The 20529-nt window shown below is 40.7% G+C and overlaps 1 protein-coding gene across 2 annotated transcripts in view; it reads right to left on the bottom strand.

Moving 5' to 3' along the window:
* The window catches only part of AHCTF1 (AT-hook containing transcription factor 1), a 176272-nt gene that overhangs the window by 142780 nt on the left and 12963 nt on the right, over positions 1-20529 (bottom strand). For both annotated transcript variants that reach the window (XM_056567149.1, XM_056567150.1), the window contains exons 6-8: positions 20336-20449; positions 19911-19992; positions 19473-19623 (exon numbers count right to left, since the gene is read on the bottom strand). In XM_056567149.1, coding sequence (XP_056423124.1) covers positions 19473-19623; positions 19911-19992; positions 20336-20449 — 347 coding nt within the window. The remainder of the gene's footprint in view (positions 1-19472; positions 19624-19910; positions 19993-20335; positions 20450-20529) is intronic.

The raw sequence follows: 20529 nt of genomic DNA, 5'->3' as shown, positions 1-20529 counted from the left end.
TTGCATATATAAAACTTTTAGATCATTTTTTATAATTTTTTTTTAACCTCTTCAGGACACAGGGCGTATGGATACGCCCTGCAATCCGAGTCCTTAAGGACCGAGGGCGTATCCATACGCCCGTGGGAAATCCGGTCCCCACCGCTAGCCGGTTGGGGACCGGAGCCGGATGCCTGCTGAAATCATTCAGCAGGCACCCTGGCACATCGCCCAGGGGGGTCCTGAGACCCCCCCATGTCTGCGATCGGAGAAAATCGCATGTCAATTAAGACATGCGATTTTCTCCCATTCCGGGCCGATCGGGTCTCTGGTGACCCGATCACCCGGAAAATAGGGCTGATCGGAGCTGTCAGCAACAGCCCCGATCAGCCTAAAGGATAGGAGTGAGGACGCAAAGCTGCGATCTACTCCTATCCCCTGGCATTAGTCAGAACGGAGGACAGGGCTCTGGGAAGAAGATGGAGACCGTACCTGCAGGAAAAGATGCCTGGGGATCTGGGATCTTCGCTGGAGCCTGCTGGATCCTAATCAGGTAGGGAATCGACAGTGGGGGGGGGGGGGGGGGGGGGAATTGAAAGTGAAAGTAAATCGATCTTTACTGTGGCAACCACTAGGGGGGCCAAACCAACTCCCAGCATGCCCAGACAGCCAAAGGCTGTCTGGGCATGCTGGGAGTTGAAGTTTTGCAACATCTGGAGGGTCACAGTTTGGAGACCACTGTTACAGTGGTGCCCAAACAGTAGCCCTCCAGATGTTGCCAAACTACAACTCTCAGCATGCCTCGACTGCTCAGGCATGCTGGGAGTTGTAGTTCTGTAACATCTGTCCCATCAGATTTAGCAATTTTCATGACATTTTTGAAAATTGCTGCTCTACTTTGAAGCCCTCTAATTTTTTCAAAAAGCAAAAGTATGTCCATTTTATGATAAAGTGGACATATTGTGTTTGTGAAGAAATATAAAATTTATTTGGAATATCCATTTTCCTTACAATTCGAGAGCTTCAAAGTTAGAAAAATGCAAAATTTTCTAAATTTTCATGAAATTTTGGGATTTTTCACCAAAAAAGGATGCAATTAACGCCGAAAATTTACCACCAAAATAAAGTAGAATATGTCACGAAAAAATTATCTCAGAATAAGAATATTCGGTAAAAGCGTTTTTGCGTTATTAATTCGTAAAGTGACGGTGGTCAAAATTGAGAAAAAGGGCTCAGTCCCCAAGGTGAAAAAGGGCTGCGTCCTTAAGGGGTTAGATAAAATGTGACAAAAAAAAGCTGCATTTTTGGACTTTTTTTACGTTTACACCATTCACATACCAAATATGTTTATAAAAAAAATTTTTACGCTTTTTGGGGGTAAAATGGGAAAAACGGACAATTTTCATTTTTATTGGGGGAGGGGATTTTTCACTTTCACTTTTTTGTTACTTTTTTTTTCAAATTCAAAAAAAGGATTTATTAAGAGCATAAATCGGTGACAGAACAATCAGTGAGTACGATACAAAATAAACAAGGTACAAAAAGAAAGTCCAGCAGCCAGGGGAGGCCCAGTGGACAGAAATACAATAACCTAGCACAAACCATGATTTTACTTTTTCTTTTTACATTTTTCAACTTTTATTTTACACTTTTTATGTCCCCATAGGGGACGATCTATAGCAATCATTTGATTGCTAATACTGTGCAGTGATATGCATTGGACACAGAACTGCTCGGTAATATCGGTGATCTACTCTGGTCTGCTCGATCTCAGGCCAGAGCAGAAGACCCCGGGAGACGGCCGGAGCCAGGTAAGGGCACCTCCGGCTGCCATGCTGGATGATCGGATCGCCGGCATTGATCACGGCATCTGAGGGGTTAATGGCGGACATCCGCGCGATCGCTGATGTCGTCCATTACCAGCGGGTCCCCGGCTGCTACTAGCAGCCGGAACCTGCCGTGTATGATGCGAGCACCTTTCCGATGTTCGCGTTCATACACAGGACATAAATGTACGTCCTGGTGCGGGAAGTCCCGCCAAACCAGGACGTACATCCACGTCCATGGTCGTTAAGGGGTTAAATACCTAGGCATCCATCTAACTAATACCTACTACTCCCCCATATAGGCACATAAACTACTGTCTAAATGGATACACCTTCGTTCTTTGGACAGATTTTAGCAGTTAAATTGATTTTAGTACTTACCTGCCAGACAGTAATGGACATGCTTAGGAAGGCTCAGTGATTGCCTTGGAGCAAAACGGCTATGTTCTAAATCAACTATAACTTTGTGCCTATCTTTTTGTGAACTGGCCATTTCCTGTTAGAGTTTCCTCCCTCAAACTACAAGTCCAATAATTCCTTTTAAGTATGAGGTCATTTTTCTCCATCCCACACATCAGCCACCTCATCCATTAAAACAAATGTGTCATCCCTTCAATGCAATAGACCAGTGTTTTCTAACCAGGGTGACTCCAGCAGTTGAAAACCTACAATTTACTGCAGAATGATATCCCTCCCACCCAGCAGTCGCTACACCCATTGAAGAAAAGGCAGGCTCCCTCTGAACAAATGACTAGTGATGCAATGTCTCGGGTCTTACTGCAACCTGAGAAAACTGACATTTTGTATGCTGTAGAAAGTCAACATTGGGCCAAAGATTACAGAAGAATTGCCAGACCACCAAACACAGGTACAGACTATTATGAACTACACTAACTTTACGGTCCCTGTAGCATAGTCAAATAGAAAAAAAAATCCTGGAATACCCCTTTAACCCCTTAAGGACTCAGCCCATTTTGGCCTTAAGGACTCAGACAATTAAATTTTTACGTTTTCATTTTTTCCTCCTCGCCTTCTAAAAATCATAACTCTTTTATATTTTCATCCACAGACTAGTATGAGGGCTTGTTTTTTGCGCGACCAGTTGTCCTTTGTAATGACATCACTCATTATATCATAAAATGTATGGCGCAACCAAAAAACACTATTTTTGTGGGGAAATTAAAACGAAAAATGCAATTTTGCTAATTTTGGAAGGTTTTGTTTTCACGCCGTACAATTTATGGTAAAAATGACATGTGTTCTTTATTCTGAGGGTCAATACGATTAAAATGATACCCATTATTATATACTTTTATATTATTGTTGCGCTTAAAAAAAAATCACAAACTTTTTAACCAAATTAGTACGTTTATAATCCCTTTATTTTGATGACCTATAACTTTATTTTTCCGTATAAGCGGCGGTATGGGGGCTCAATTTTTGCGCCATGATCTGTACTTTTTTTTGATACCACATTTGTATATAAAAAACTTAATACATTTTTTATAATTTTTTTTTAATAAAATGTATTAAAAAAGTAGGAATTTTGGACTTTAATTTTTTTTCGTTCACGCCGTTCACCGTACGGGATCATTAACATTTTATTTTAATAGTTCGGACATTTACGCACGCGGCGATACCAAATATGTCTATAAAAAATGTTTTTTACGCTTTTTGGGGGTAAAATAGGAAAAAACGGACGTTTTACTTTTTTATTGGGGGAGGGGATTTTTCACTTTTTTTTTACTTTTACTTTTACATTTTTTTACATTTTTTTTACACTTGAATAGTCCCCATAGGGGACTATTCATAGCAATACCATGATTGCTAATACTGATCTGTTCTATGTATAGGACATAGAACAGATCAGTATTATCGGTCATCTCCTGCTCTGGTCTGCTCGATCACAGACCAGAGCAGGAGACGCCGGGAGCCGCACGGAGGAATGTGAGGGGACCTCCGTGCGGCGTTATGAATGATCGGATCCCCGCAGCAGCGCTGCGGGCGATCCGATCGTTCATTTTAATCGCGAACTGCCGCAGATGCCGGGATCTGTATTGATCCCGGCACCTGAGGGGTTAATGGCGGACGCCCGCGAGATCGCGGGCGTCGGCCATTGCCGGCGGGTCCCTGGCTGCAATCAGCAGCCGGGATCAGCCGCGCATGACACGGGCATCGCTCCGATGCCCGCGGTTATGCTTAGGACGTAAATGTACGTCCTGGTGCGTTAAGTACCACCTCACCAGGACGTACATTTACGTCCTGCGTCCTTAAGGGGTTAAGATGGCTGTTTTACCTAAGCTTTTATATATGTTCAGACCCCACTTTTCCCAGCCTTCTTAGGGATGGCATCTGGATTACCAACTATGTATTTTAGCTGTGCTAGCTTTCCAACATTTTAGAAATGTGTGTCTTTCCTTCTTCCTTTTGAATGTATACAGGTGGGCATATAAGAAATCATAGTGAGGGCTTTTATGTGTTTCAGTTCGCTTGTAGAAAGTAAGTTTCTTAAAGGAATCTTGCAATTAAGTTATACCCTTGAGTGGAAACACGAAGAGGTTAATATATGTCCTACCATGCCGAATGTTTAACCACATAGGGACCCAGGGCGTACAAGTACACCTTTGCTCCCTGGTACTTAAGGACCCAGGGCGTACCTGTACGCATGTGGGAATTTCGGTCCATGCCGAGCGGGGACCGGACCAGGGTGACTGCTGATATCTATCAGCAGGCACCGCGTGCAAATGCCCAGGGGGGTCATCAGACCCCCTCCCATGTCGCAGATCGCCGCAGATCGCGGTGAATTCACACCGGCGATTTGCGCCGATTCCGAGTCCTTTGGGTCTATGGTGACCCGGAATATAAGGGGGATCGTGGTTGTCCAAGACACCCACGATCCCCCTGAAGGGATAGGAGTGAGGTGGCAGGGTTTTTTGCTATTCTGGCACCATAGGGGCTTCCTAAATGTGAGATGTCCCCAAAAAACATTTCAGCAAAATTCACTTGCCAAAATCCCATTGTTGCTCCTTCTCTTCTGAGCCCTCTACTGCCCTCGCAGAGCACTTCACATACACATGAGTTATTTCCTTACTCGAGAGAAATTGGGTTACAAATTTTGGGGGGCTTTTTCTATTACCCCTTGTAAAAATTCAGAAACTGGCTCTACAAGAACATGCAAGTGTAAAAAAATGAAGATTTTGAATTTTCTCCTTCACTTTGCTGCTATTCCTGTGAAACACCTAAAGGGTTAAAACGCTGACTGAATGTCATTTTGAATACTTTGAGGGGTGCAGTTTTTATAATGGGGTCATTTGTGGAGTATTTCTAATACGAAGGCCCTTCAAATCCACTTCACAACTGAAAAACTCTGATTTTGAAAATTTTGTGAAAAATTGGAAAATTGCTGCTGAACTTTGAAGCCCTCTGATGTTTTCCAAAAGTAAAAACATGTCAATTTTATGATGAAAATAAAAAAGTACACATATTGTATTTGTGATTCAATATATAATTTATTTGGAATGTCTGTTTTCCTTACAAGCAGAGCACTTCAAATTTAGAAAAATGCTAAATTTCCAATTTTCTCATCAAATTGTGGAATTTTTCACCAAGAAATGATGCAAGTATCGACAAAAATTTACCACTAACAAAGTAGAATAGGTCATGAAAAAACAAATCTCCGAATCAGAATGAAGGTAAAAGCATGCCAGAGTTATTACATCTGACAGTGGTCAGATATGCAAAAAAAATATATACGGGTCCTTAACCCCTTAAGGATCTAGCGTTTTTCCGTACTTTCGTTTTTTCCTCCTCACCTTTTAAAAATCATAAACCTTTCAATTTTGCACCAAAAAAATCCATATGAGGGCTTATTTTTTGAGCCACCAATTCTACTTTGTAATGACATCAGTCATTTTACCCCAAAATCTACGGCGAAACGGGAACAAAAATCATTGTGCAACAAAACTGAAAAAAACTATTTTGTAAATTTTAGGGGCTTCTGTTTCTACGCTGTACATTTTTCGGTAAAAATGACACTATCTTTATTCTGTAGGTCCATACGATTAAAAGGATACCCTACTTATATAGGTGGATTTTGCCGTACTTTTGGAAAAAATATCTACCGTATATGCTCGAGTATAAGCCGACTGAATACAAGCCGAGGCCTTTAATTTCACCCCCCAAAAAACTGGAAAAGTTATTGACTCATCTATAAGCCTAGGGTGGGAAATACATCATCCCCCCCCATGTCATCATCCAGACCCCCGTCATCATCACCGCCTGTCAATCCCTTCATCAGAGGTCTTCAACCTGCGGACCTCCAGATGTTGCAAAACTACAACTCCCAGCATGGTTGAAGACCACTGCGGCCTTAGTCATCATCCAACCCCCCCTCTTTTGTTTTGTACTCACCTCCCCTCAGCGGGAAGTTAGTGTGAGCTGGATGGGCCATCTATGCTGCAGGTGGGGATGATTAGTCGATGTGGGCTGTCCATTTTCACCGGGGGGCCCTCTTCTCTGCGACATTGCCTTGACAACGACGCACAGAGACTTTCATGCGAAACGTGCCTGTGAGTCGTCGTCAAGGCAACGTCACTAGTCCAGGACCAGGACCGGAGCGGAGAAGAATCTACAAATCTGTTTAACTTTCTGGAACCAGTTGATTTATAAAGAAAGTTTTTTCACGGATAACCCTTTTAAAGGGGTGGTTCAGGGGTGGTCAAGTAGCAAACCTCTCTTGCCAATGCATTTCACCCCTTAAATCACAGGGGCTCATCAGGGATAAGAGGAAACCACAGTAATCACAATAAATTAAGATATGGTGTACCACATAGAGAATACTAAAATGTTGCAAGATAACAGATAAAGGTCCAGAGAAATAAAGACTTGTTGGTGACTGTCACCGTCAAAAAGCAAGGTCAAATGAGTACAGGAACAAACAATACTCAATTTAGGCCATATCACAGCATGAATCTCACACACACACAATAATATCGATAGATAGTGTGGAGGCAGGCGTAGAGCCTGAAGGTCAGACTTGGAGCTGTAGATGAGCTTTACTGATATGAGATAATTTAAAGCCAACCGCTAGTAGAATAAGGCAAAGGATTAACTTTTCAAAGATATGACCTCACGTGATTATGACCTCACAGACTCCCAGTGATAACATGGATGAATGATAATTGTATGGCGGTGATATAGAACCTTCCAGATGACAAGTAAAAGTAACACTCATGTCCCCTAAGGGAAGGGGGGGGGGGGTTCCCTCTCTGATGGCAGCTAAAATAGACCATCTATGGATAAGTGCCAGAGTTAGGGTCACCTAGCCAGCTGGACCTGTATGATAGTGTCCCATCAGAGAAGGCTGGTGTTGTCATGTGTTGGTGTGTATCATAGGCCACGAGGACGCCATTTACATGGAATATGGAACCTTCCAGATGACAAGTAAATGGCTTATGATGCACACTAACACTTGATGACAACACCAGCCTGCTCTGATGGGACACTCATCATACAGATCCAGCTGGCTAGGTGACCCTAACTCTGGCACTTATCCATACATGGTCTATTTGAGCTGCCATCAGAGAGGGACCCCCCCTTCCTTAGGGGTCATGAGTGTTACTTTTACTTGTCATCTGGAATGTTCCATATGACCCACCGTACAATTATCATTCATCCATGTTAATCACTAGGAGTCTGAGGTTCTAATCACATGTGAGGTCATATCTTTGAAAAATTAATCCTTTGCCTTATCCTACTAGGGGTTGGTTTTAAATTAGCTCATATCAGTGAAGCTCATCTAAAGCTCCAAGTCAGGCCTTCAGGCTATACGCCTGCCTCCACAATATCTATCGATATTGTGTATGTGTGAGATTCATGCTGTGATATGGCCTTAATTGAGTATTGTTTATTCCTGCACTCATGTGACCTTGCTTTTTGACTGTGACAGTCACCGACAAGTCTTTATTTCTCTGAACGTCTATCTGTTATCTTGCAACATTTTAGTATTCTCTATGTGGTACACCATATCTTGATTTATTATGATTACTGTGGTTTCCTCTTATCCCTGATGAGCCCTGTGATTCAAGGGGTGAAACGCGTTGGCAAGAGAGGTCATTCTATCCCTCTCCCCATTTCCACACTTAGGAAGTAGGAGTGTTCTATGTATTAGTACGTGTAGGTTAGGGCATCAACTGTACCCCTATCCCCAAATGTTGCTAGTGTGTACCCCAATTATTATTTCAATATTAGTAAAAGCTAAGTTTTAAATTCTAATTTTCATCTAAGCCTTATTGGTGTTCTTCCAGTTGGTTCTATATTCAATATATTTTAAAACAAGGGCACAGTATTACAGTGGGTCCTGGTACCCCCACTGGTTGCCAGAAGTGAGTTTACCACTCTTCCTTTGCAAACTGCTCCATGTCTCTTATTGGAAGGGTGCCTTTTCCCAACAGCATTTTTATGATCTCTCTGGACTCATTGCTGGCAACTTCAGAACTCTCCAGTGCTTTGTTGCCATCCATTTCTGGGTGCTTTTTGACTTATGGTTGGGGTCATTGTCCTGCTGGAAGATCTCAGAAAAACCCAGCTTTCTGACACTGGGCTGTACAGTGAGACCCAAAATTCGTTGGTAATCCTCAGATTTCCTGATGCCTTGCACACATTCAAGGCACCCAGCAGCAAAACAACCCCAAAACATCATTGAACCTCCACCATATTGCACTGTAGGTACTGTGTTCTTTTCTTTGTAGGCCTCATTTCATTTTCCGTAAACAGTAGTATTGTTGAAATTGATTAAAATGATTCTGATGACTGATCGATATATTAATACGTATATGCCATTGCTAATGCTGCAGAAAGATATTTGTTACCTACCCTTATCCTATATATCAGCTTGCTATTTGCTTGTAACTAAGATGAGGACATTGGGAGGATGCCAGAAGAAGCAAGATAAGAAGAGGTTGAAAGTTGGGAGACAAAATATTTGAAGAAATATAGACTGTGCAGAAGGACAGATATCTCAGAAATTTTCTTGTAGAATAAGGAGAAGGATAAGTGAACTATGGCCAAAAAAGTGAGACAAAAGAGACAGCGCTCCATCGTATAATACCGTTGTTGCACAGAGAAATTATTAATGGTGAGTGTTGCTCTTACCCCAATGGGTTACACTTCACCAAGTGCAACAATGGATAAAGGCGTAGAATATAAATAAGGTGTCAGGCAGCCACTCCTCATCTCAATAAAATGTGACAACAAACAGGAAAAAAACTCCAGGATGTGGACAGGATGCACGGGCGCTCAACAACCAGGTAACAGGATAAAAAGGTTTATTTTCCCATAATGCAACGCGTTTCACAGCACAGCTGCTTCATCAGGCATGGTTGGGTAGGTTCACAGCACACTATATATAGTTCCATTAACCCTTTCAGGATCAAAACACCTGAAGGATTGTACATTTATAACATACTATTACAAAAATAGCAAGTACCGTATATCCCGGCATATAAGACGACTTTTTAACCCCGAATTTTCTTCTGAAAAGTCGGGGGTCATCTTATACGCCGGGTACTGGGGTCCGGCATAGGAATACCTATGATTATCTGCCCGGCCCGGCTCCTGTGTGCGGCTGCAGGCGGGGGCCGGCCATAGCATGTAAAAACTAATCACCGATACTAAAAACCAGGGGGCCTCCAGCTGTTGTGAAACTACAACTCCCAGCATGCCCTCACCAGCAAAGGCTGTCCAGGCATGCTTGGAGTTGTAGTTTCACAACAGCTGGAGGCCCCCTGGTTTTTAGTAGACAGTATTAGTTTTTACATGCTATGGCCGGCCCCCGCCAGCAGCCGCACACGGGAGCCGGGCCGGACACAAAAATAAGTATTCCTATCCCAGACATCCTTGTGTCCGCCGGTCACTTACCATTCCCTGGCCAACGCGCGTTCTCCTGCGATGATCCTCCGGTCCTCCGCCTCTATGGTTGTACGTCAGTGACGTCCCGTGCGCACAACCATAGAGACGCAGGAGGACCGCAGGATCATCGCAGGATAACGCGCGTTGGCCAGGGAATGGTAAGTGACCGGCGGTGCGTTTTCTTCAGTGTTCCGGTCACCGCCCCCCCCGGTACTGGCACCTCCTGCTATGGTCCATAGGCCATAGCAGTAGATGGTGACCCGGGCCGGAGGAGCAGTGACCAGATCACAGTGGGGGCAGTACAGACATACAGCCTCCAGCCATAGACTTTATATGGCTGGAGGCTGACGCTGTATGTCCCCAGGGGGGGAAGCTGACAACCTAATGTGGGGGGAGCTGCCCACTATTATGGGGGGGAGCTGCCCACTATTATGGGGGGGAGCTGCCTACTATTATGGGGGGGAGCTGCCTACTATTATGGGGGGGAACTGCTTACTATTGTGGGGGGAACTGCTTACTAATGTGGGGGAGCTGCCTACTAATGTTGGGGAGCTCCCGACCTAATGTTGGGGAGCTGGCAATCTAATGTGGGGGAACTGCAACCTAATGTGGGGGAACATGCTGCCTACCTAATGTGGGGGTAACTGTACTGCCTACCTAATGTGGGGGTAACTGTACTGCCAACCTAATGTGAGGGAACATGCTGCCTATCTAACGTGGGGGGGGAACTACAAGGTTCTGTACATCGCAGTAGGAGGGGTAGTCTTATACGCCAAGTATATCCCAAACGCTACATTTTAACTGTAAAAGTTGGGGGTCGTCTTATACACCCAGTCGTCTTATACGCCGGCATATACGGTAAATAAAAAAATAAAAAAAAAATAAAAAATATATATAATATATATATATATATATATATATATATATATATATATATATATATATATATATAATATATATAATATATATATAATATAATATATATAATATATATAATATATATATAATATAATATATATAATATATATATATATAATATATATATATATATATATATATATATATATATATATATATATATATATATATATATATATATATATATATATATATATATATATATATATATATTACAAATGGAACACCATAAAATGTATATATGTCAACCTCCACGTAAAAGGAGAAAACATGTCAAAATTTAAATTAAATAAAAAAATAATAAAAATACTTTTGAGCTTGAATACATAAGCAATTATCTCAAGAGAGAATCCGCAACCCAGTCTATAGATAAATATTGTATGGAAAATACTATTTATTTATAAAGTATTGAAGTGCGCATCCGACACCATTCGATGCCCACAACAATACAAACTGCACCATGTGAACATGGACCAACCTGAACAGGTCCGATTCCAAGTAAAAGTAAAAAAGATTTACATTTATTTAAGAGCATTATAGGGGAAGGGGGATACTCATTATTTGTAGTGTCGAAGCACGCATCAAAGATCATCCCAAACCCGCATCGAAACAAACTGCTCCATGTAAACATGGACCAAAATGAGCAGGTCCGGATCCAAGTCGGAACATAATGAAAAGGGGTTGCATTAGTTGAAGAGCATTTTGCTCCATTCAATGTAAAAATGTTGAGGCGTGTATTGAATGACATCGATGCACATATCGGCACAAGACGCACCATGTGAAAAGTGATCTAACCAAATTTAAGGTATTGTAGATAACTCCAACTTATTAAAAAAGTGTATATCCCATAATGAAAGCATAACCATTTGTGTGATATGAATGTACTAGGAAAAAAGAGCCCAATGTAAAAATACAGAAGGATTCTCTATTAATTAATCTCTGAAACCTATTTCTGGTTTGAGATGAAATCATTTCAATGATCATAAGTTTTAAAACCTTAAAATTACTGTCATGGTGTAATGTTAGATGTCGAGATATACTGTGCAGCATAAATTTGTGCTGCACATTAAATCTGTGTTTATTCATGCGGGACCGCACGGTTTGTATCGTGTGGCCCACATATTGCAAACCACAAATGCAGGTTAGCAAAGATACAGCATATGAGCTATCACAATTTTAGCAATCCCTCACCTCATATCTCACCATTCTATCTTCATTATAAAAAGTGTCAAACAAAATTAATCTGAGACATTTTTTATGGTTGCAAGGATATGTACCTCTAAGTTTAGTCTCAGGTTTGTCCTTCCCTGGTGTCCAAACTGTTGGTAATGATCTTAATTTACTGGGGACCATCAGGTCACGTAAATTATTCCATCTGCGGAAAGTTAAACTTGGTTGGGGGGGGTAACAATTTTTTGAGGACCGGATCATCCAAAAGGATGCTCCAGTGTTTATTCAATGTTTTTTTGATGTTCTTAGTAGCACAATTGTAGCTAGCGATTAAGTTATATTTGAAATTGTTAGCAATTTTTACATTTGGTAAAGTTGGATAATTACCTGTAGTATCAATCTGTTTCGATTGAACTACAACACCTGATTCATTCCTTTAACCCTATTAAAGGCATCAGACAATAATGTCCTGGGGTAACCTCTGTTTAAAAACCGCTGCTGTAGGGTTGAGGCTTGTTTATTAAAATCCATATCCAATGTGAAATTTTTTCTCACTGGCCATACGGCACATTGCGTATCCATTTTGGAAAATGGGCGCTATTGAAATTCAGTAGACTATTGACGTCTACTGACCTAAAAAAAAGTTTCAGTGACTATCGGGTCATTTTCTGTCTTCTTGATGTGTAAGACCAAAAATTCTATGTTATTAGATGAGAAATGTAATGTACATTTTAGACTCCAATTATTGGAGTTAATCTCCCTAACAAACTCCTCCGCCTCTTCAGGGAACCCAGACCAAATAAAGAATAAATCATCTATGAACCGCCTAAAAAATAAAACATAATGGAAAAGGGGGGACTGTGCGATAATTAGGGACTCAAAGCGCCCCATGACCAAATTGGCATAGCTGGGGGAGAATCGAGTCCCCATCGCACAGCCCCTCCTTTGTCTGTAAATAATATTGTCAAAATCAAACACATTATGTTCGAGAATGAACAACATAGCTTCAATGAGAAATTTTGATTGTATAACTGAAAGATCCGGATCTAACTGAAAAAAAGATTCAATAGCTTCTAATCCTATGGATGTGGTAATGTTTGAATATAGTGCACATACATCTAGTGTAAGAAAAGAAAAGTGAGTGGGAAGATCTAAAGTGCTAATTTCTCTAATTCATTGGGTAGATTCCTTCAGATATGAAGGAATTTGTAAAACATAATATTGTAAAAATAAATCAATATAGTGAGACAGATTACAAGTAAGAGAACCAACACCAGAAATGACAGGACGTCCGGGAGGATCAGTGATAGATTTGTGTAATTTAGGAAGATAATAGAAAGTAGGAAGAACATAATGATTGATTTAGTCAAGAGCAGATTGTCCGATGCCTTTATTAGATTTTTATATTCCAGAAAATACAGTGGAAAGGGGTCCATAGGTAAACTTTCATAATATTCAGGTGTCTGCCAGAATTCTTAAAGCCTCCTTTATGTAGTCTGTACAATCAAAAATAGCAACAGCCACCCCTTTGTCCGCAGATCGGATAATTATAGAAGAGTTATTACGTAACAACCTAATTGCTGTCCTCTCTAGGGACGTCAAATTATCTGTTTTATATGATGGAGAAATCTGTTCTCGAATACTATTAAATTCTTTCGACACTAGAGAGTAAAATGTTTCTACATGTGCACCTCTATGATGCAATGGATAAAAAGATGAAGTCGGGGTCACCTTAACATGTCTTGCTAAATCCGGTGGATTAGATACAGAGTCTCCAACTGGCTCAGACGGAGTCTCTGTATCCCTATTCACCAGAGAAAAATGGCGTTCCAAAGTTAATTTCCGTATAAATTTATTTAAATCCAGGAAAAGCTGGAAACTATCAGGTAATGCACTAGGGCAAAAAGACAAACCTTTATTCAATAATTTAGATTCATTAACTGTTAGAGTATAGGATGATAAATTAAAAATTCTCACACTAGCAGGGCCATCACAAGGTGGCACAACCTCTAATACTGGTTTCTTTTTGGTTCTGTATTTCTTTTTTCCTCCTCTACATCCTCTGTAGCGAGTTTTCTTTTTTGGGAACTCGCCACTAGAGGTGGGAAATACTTGGTTATTCTGTTCGAGATGGGGAATCTCCCTGTCGCAGTAGTTACACTTGCAGGACATGGATCTAAAAAATCTTTCTAAACCGATTCATTACAAGATTGATATAGTGTGTCTCTAGAGGCCAAAAGGTCCTCTGCTTGGTTCTCTATTAAAGTGTTGACATGTACTGTTAAAAGTGAAGTATCAAAACTCAAATCACTATTGGAGGAAATAACCGATAAGTCAGACAATTCTTGGGGTTGCTGGTGTAGTTTGTTGGATGTGTGAATGACAGGGGTAGATAGAGATGGACAAAGTCCTTCACGTGTGACGTGAATTAGGGATCGACCGATATCGTTTTTTTTTTAGGGCAGATACCGATAATCGGTGGAGGTTATGGCCGATAGCCGATAACTTATACCGATATTCCGGTATAAGTTATCGGCTATTTATCCCCCCGCGACACCACTGCAGATCATTGATTTAAAGCGGGCGCTTTAAATCAATGCACTGCAGTGGCTTTTGCGGTGCCATAGATAGATCGCCGCCGCTTCTCTCCCCCTGCCTGTCCGGGGGTCTTGAGTCCTATCACCGCCACCCGCTCTGCGCCCTCTACCGCGGCGCCGCGGCGCACCCCCCACCGCCCCGTCTCCATTGCCTCCCCCATCCCCGGCTTTATAATTACCTGTGCCCGGGGTCCACTCTACATCTGGCTCCGGTGGCATCCTCCTGAGCTGTCACTGTGCGCACTGACAGTGACGTCACGTCGCGCACATCACTCGTCATTGCGCACAGCGTAACGCAGGACGCAGCAAGAGCCAGAAGTAGCGGAATTCTTGTCAGCAATGACTGTCTGCGTGTTGGATGATGGATTATGTGCAGAATTAGTCTGAGCATGAGTTTTTGTGTGAGTGAATGGTGTAAAGTTTTTATTGAATTGGTTATTAGTGTTTTTGTTTATATTCATATTGTTATTTTGATTATTATTATTGTTGTTTGGGTTGCGATTAAACTTCGGCCATCTACGGACCATTTCCACAAGCATAATCGTTTTTGTCCCTATTAAACTTGTGGACTTTTTTATTAATAGTTTCAAACTCAAATTTTTTTAAACAGTTAAAAACAAAATTGTTTAATTTTTTTAATTCTGGATAAGCACTGTACTTCCGAAGTTCATCCCGAAGAGAATGGGCATTGTCCGATAGCTTTAATAGGGTTAAAGGAATGAATCATGTGTCGTTAGTTCAATCGAAACAGATTGATACTACAGGTAATAATCCAACTTTACCAAATGTAAAAATTGCTAACAATTTCAAATATAACTTCATCACCAACTACAATTGTGCTATTAAGAACATCAAAAAACATTGAACAAACACTGGAGCATCCTTTTGGATGATCCGGTCCTCAAAAAATTGTTACCCCCCCAGCCAAGTTTAACTTTCCGCAGATGGAATAATTTACGTGACCTGATGGCCCCCAGTAAATTAAGATCATTACCAACAGTTTGGACACCAGGGAAGGACAAACCTGAGACTAAACTTAGAGGTACATATCCTTGCAACCATAAATAATGTCTGTTGTCAGATGATTAATTTTGTTTCTGACACTTTTTATAATGAAGATAGAATGGTGAGATATGAGGTGAGGGATTGCTACAATTGTGACAGCTCATATGCTGTATATTTGCTAACCTGCATTTGTAGTTTGCAATATGTGGGCCACACGATACAAACCGTGCGGTCCCGCATGAATAAACACAGATTTAATGTGCAGCACAAATTTATGCTGCACAGTATATCTCGACATCTAACATTACACCATGACAGTAATTTTAAGGTTTTAAAACTTATGATCATTGAAACGATTTCATCTCAAACCAGAAATAGGTTTCAGAGATTAATAGAGAATCCTTCTGGATTTTTACAATGGGCTCTTTAGCCCCAGCAGGATTGAATGAAATTATTGAAAATACTAAAAACATTTTGACTTCAAAATATCAGTGGCCATCCCTCATCTCAAATTTTTTCCTAGTACATTCATATCACACAAATGGTTATGCTTTCATTATGGGATATACACTTTAATAAGTTGGAGTTATCTACAATACCTTAAATTTGGTTAGATCACTTTTCACATGGCGCGTCTTGTGCCGATATGTGCATCGATGTCATTCAATACACGCCTCAACATTTTTACATTGAATGGAGCAAATGCTCTTCAACTAATGCAACCCCTTTTCATTATGTTCAGACTTGGAGCTGGACCTGCTAATTTTGGTCCATGTTTACATGGTGCAGTTTGTTTCGATGCGGGTTTGGGATGATCTTTGATGCGCGCTTCGACACTACAATCAATGAGTATCCCCCTTCCCCTATAATGCTCTTAAATAAATGTAAATCTTTTTTACTTTTACTTGGAATCTGGTTTGTCCATGTTCACATGGTGCAGTTTGTATCGTTGTGGTTAGAGATGAGCGAACTTACAGTAAATTCGATTGGTCACGAACTTCTCGGCACGGCAGTTGATGACTTTTCCTGCATAAATTAGTTCAGCTTTCAGGTGCTCCGGTGTGCTGGAAAAGGTGGATACAGACCTAGGAAAGAGTCTCATAGGACTGTATCCACCTTTTCCAGCCCACCAGAACACCTGAAGGCTGAACTAATTTACGCAGGATAAGTCATCAACTGCCGAGCCGAGAAGTTCGTGACGAATCGAATTTACTGTAAGTTCGCTCATCTCTAGTTGTGGGCATCGAATGCGCACTTCGATACTTTATAAATAAATAGTATTTTCCATACAATATTTATCTATAGACTGGGTTGCGGATTCTCTCGAGATAATTGCTTATGTATTCAAGCTCAAAAGTATTATTTTTATTTTATTTTTTATTTAATTTTAACATTTATGTTTTCTCCTTTTGTGTGGAGGTTGTCATATATATATATATATATATATATATATATATATATATATATATATACACACACATTTTATGGTGTTCCATTTGTATTATATATTTTTTTATTACTTGCTATTTTTGTAATAGTATGTTATAAATGTACAATCCTTCAGGTGTTTTGATCCTGAAAGGGTTAATGGAACTATATATAGTGTGCTGTGAACCTACCCAACCATGCCTGATGAAGCAGCTGTGCTGTGAAACGCGTTGCATTATGGGAAAATAAACCTTTTTATCCTGTTACCCGGTTGTCGAGTGTCCGTGTATCCTGTCCACATCCTGGAGTTTTTACCTGTTTATTGTCATATGGCCAAGAAAGGAATGAATGCTTAATACGCAATACTCCAATAACCAATCAAAAATATAACATGATGATTTTGACGTGATAACTAACCTCCCTTTTTGTCAAATTTAAAAACCACTGTACTTCCGTATAATAAACAGAACTCTTTTGGACAGCTCCTTAGCTTCCTGCTGAGAAGGAGTTTTATACCAACTTTTTGTCTGGTGTGTATTCCTTGTGTCGACACTCAGCAGTCACGCATATTTTAAGGCCTAAACTGCAGCCAACCTTGACAGTATGATGTGCTTTACCAAAAAGCTCTATCTTGGCCTCATCTGTCCACAAGATGTTTTCCCAGAAGGATTTTGGCTTACTCAAGTTCATTTTGGCAAAATGTAGTCTTGCTTTTTTTTTATTTTTTTATTTTTATATAATTTTTTTCCTGCTGACATAGCGTTTAATTTCATTTAAATGTCGACTGATAGTTCGCGCTGATACTAATGCTCCCTGAGCCTGCAGGACAGCTTGAACATCTTTGGAACTTGTTTGGGGCTGCTTATCCACCATCCGGACTATCCTGCATTGACACCTTTCAATTTTTCTCTTCCGTCCACGCCCAGGGATATTAGCTACAGTGCCATGGGTTGCAAACTTCTTAATAATGTTGCGCACTGTGGACAAAGGCAAATCTAGATCTCTGGAGATGGACTTGTAACCTTGATATTCTTGACAATTTTCCACAATTTTGGTTCTCAAGGCCTCAGACAGTTCTCTTCTCTTTCCGTTGTCCATGCTTAGTGTGGCGCACACACAGACACACAATGCATAGACTAAATTAACTTCTCTCCTTTTAACCTGCTTTCAGGTGTGATTTTTATATTGCCCACACCTGTTACTTGCCCCAGGTGAGTTTAAAAAGGAGCATCACATGCTTGAAACAATCTTATTTTTCCACAATTTTGAAAGGAAGCCAATCATTTTGTCCAGCCCATTTTTGGAGTTTGGTGTGACATTATGTCCAATTTGCTTATTTTCATCCCTTTTTTAGTTTAGTTCCAATACACACAAAGGGAATAAACATGTGTATAGCAAAACATGTGTTACTGCAATGCTTTTCTGTGAGAAATACTTTTTCTAGAAAAATTTCAGGGGGTGCCAACATTTACGGCTATGACTGTATATTATATATACACTGTTTCCCCACCGGGGTGCCTCCCCCTGTTGTACAACTGCCAGCATGCCCAGATAGCCTTTTGCTGTTCAGGCATGCTGGTAGTTGCAGTTTTGCAACAGATAGAAGCATCCTGGTTTGGAAACACTGTGGCCCAGATTTATCAAACTTTGTGAGAGAAAAAATGGAGGGATTTTCCCACAGCAACCAATCACAGCTTAGCTTTCACTTTACCAGAGCTCATTTAAACACACCCCAGCAGCGTTTCCCCAACCAGGGTGCCTCCAGCTGTTTGAAAACTACAACTGCCAGCATGCCCGGAAAGCAAAAGGCTATCCAGGCATGGTGGGATTTGTAGTTTTGCAACAGTTGGAGGCACCCTGGTTGGGAAACACTGATGTTAAGAGAAGGGGACATATTCTAAAGCAACATTACATACTTTGTTCTACAAAGCATTCAGTGTTCTAAAGAATTCTTTACCATTATGCAGAGTTGAGTTTCTTGGTTCGGCACAGGTTGCTGCTCCAGCACTACTGATTCTAGCTATGTAAGCAGTGTATGCTTACATAGCTAGATCATCTTTCAATGGAGCTAGGGAAGCAGGGGGAGAGGGAGGGAATTCAGATAGGTGGGGATATGCATAATGGGAGGGAGCTGGGGTGTCATCTATTATAATTTTCTGAGTGTGGAGACCAGGAGCTAGCAGGAAGTAGGACAGAGGCATCATGGGAGCTGTAGTCTTTTATACTAATCTCCTCACTGCCTGTCTGGAACTTCGGGTGGCAATAGCAGGAGAATGGCTGGACCGATTTGGAAAAGTAACCTTGCTGGCTAGAAGGGTGTCCCAGCTGTTTATCTACTATAGGTGCCTGTAGCTAGATTACAGGGAGAGGTGGGGATTACAGTTCAGCCTAGTGGCTGTCAATCAGGGGAAAGAGGAGGGGACCAGCGCACAGAAGAGCGACTAAGTGTGCTGGGCCATAGAAGCAGGGGGGACCTCCAAAACCAAACTTGCATAGATCTTCAAAATCTGACATCTCTGTGCTAGAGGGGTGCATTAACTGAGAGGCATGCCATTCAATGTCAAAAGCCTTCATACTCTAAAAACCTGTAAACACCAATAAAAGACAAAATGAAAAAATAATTTTTTATAATAAAACAAACCATCATGGAGGCCATCTTCTCTTTCACTATGAGAACGAAATTTTTCTATGGTCTGACAGCCCAGTAACCTCATGCTGTTTGTTTGACCTCTCAAAAACAAAGCATTAGCTGAAAGATCCAGGTTGTATCTTTCCTCACAGTATTCAAAGTTCTGTAAGAAAATAAAAATATGTGTAAAGAACAATATAGGTTAGAGGTCCTAGTGTGCCAAATCACAGCCTTTGTGTACTCCAGAATCTAGTATTTGTGTATAAACAGGCTTTTTTCAACCATACTAATTACGTAACTAGAGGTAGAAAGACGTAACTTAAAATGACATTCAGCTTTCCCCAGGGCAGGATAGGAAATTAACATGATCACTTGCTATGGACACCACAGACCTAGAATGTGCCTTTTAACATTAGTACATAAATCACAAGCCATACAAAAAAAACCTACCTCATACATAATTTGTCCAGATGGTAAGCATTTTCTGTCACCAAAAGCCAGTTGCAGCAAGTAAAAGCTTAAATCTCTGCCACTATAATATAAAATAGATGGAGACAAATCAACCAGGAGAAAGGTATAAAGACAATGGTCCAGATTTTATTTATCTGCCGGAAACCAGGTGTCTGGTTTTGGCAAAAGCAACCAATCACAGCTCAGCTTTCATTTTACCAGTCCTCTAAGAAACCTGAGCTGTCATTGGCTGCTATTGGCAAAACCAGACATTTAGTTTCATGCAGAAATCTGAGCCAATATATGCATTTGTCTTTTCTAGTGTGGAAATGTGAAATATATTATGGATGTGTGGCAGTTGCAGCAGTTAAATATCCCTTAAAAGGCTTGTCAAAAATGTACCTTTAAGAGAAAAAAATAATTACCTTTGACTTGTTTGAACCACCCAGAGATAGCAGCAGTTCCGTGGGTCATTTTCAGGTTCTTGAAAAGTGACTGAGTACACAGGGACTCTGCCCCCTTCAACTTGAACATGGTATCTATATAAAAAAAAAAAAAAAAAAAATAATAATAAAAATATATATAAATTATATATTTATATTTATATTGTGCCTTGTTC

The sequence above is a fragment of the Hyla sarda genome, chromosome 3 (genome assembly GCF_029499605.1).
Source record: "Hyla sarda isolate aHylSar1 chromosome 3, aHylSar1.hap1, whole genome shotgun sequence".
NCBI classification, from domain to species: domain Eukaryota; kingdom Metazoa; phylum Chordata; class Amphibia; order Anura; family Hylidae; genus Hyla; species Hyla sarda.
This window is presented reverse-complemented; position numbering and strand designations above follow the sequence as displayed.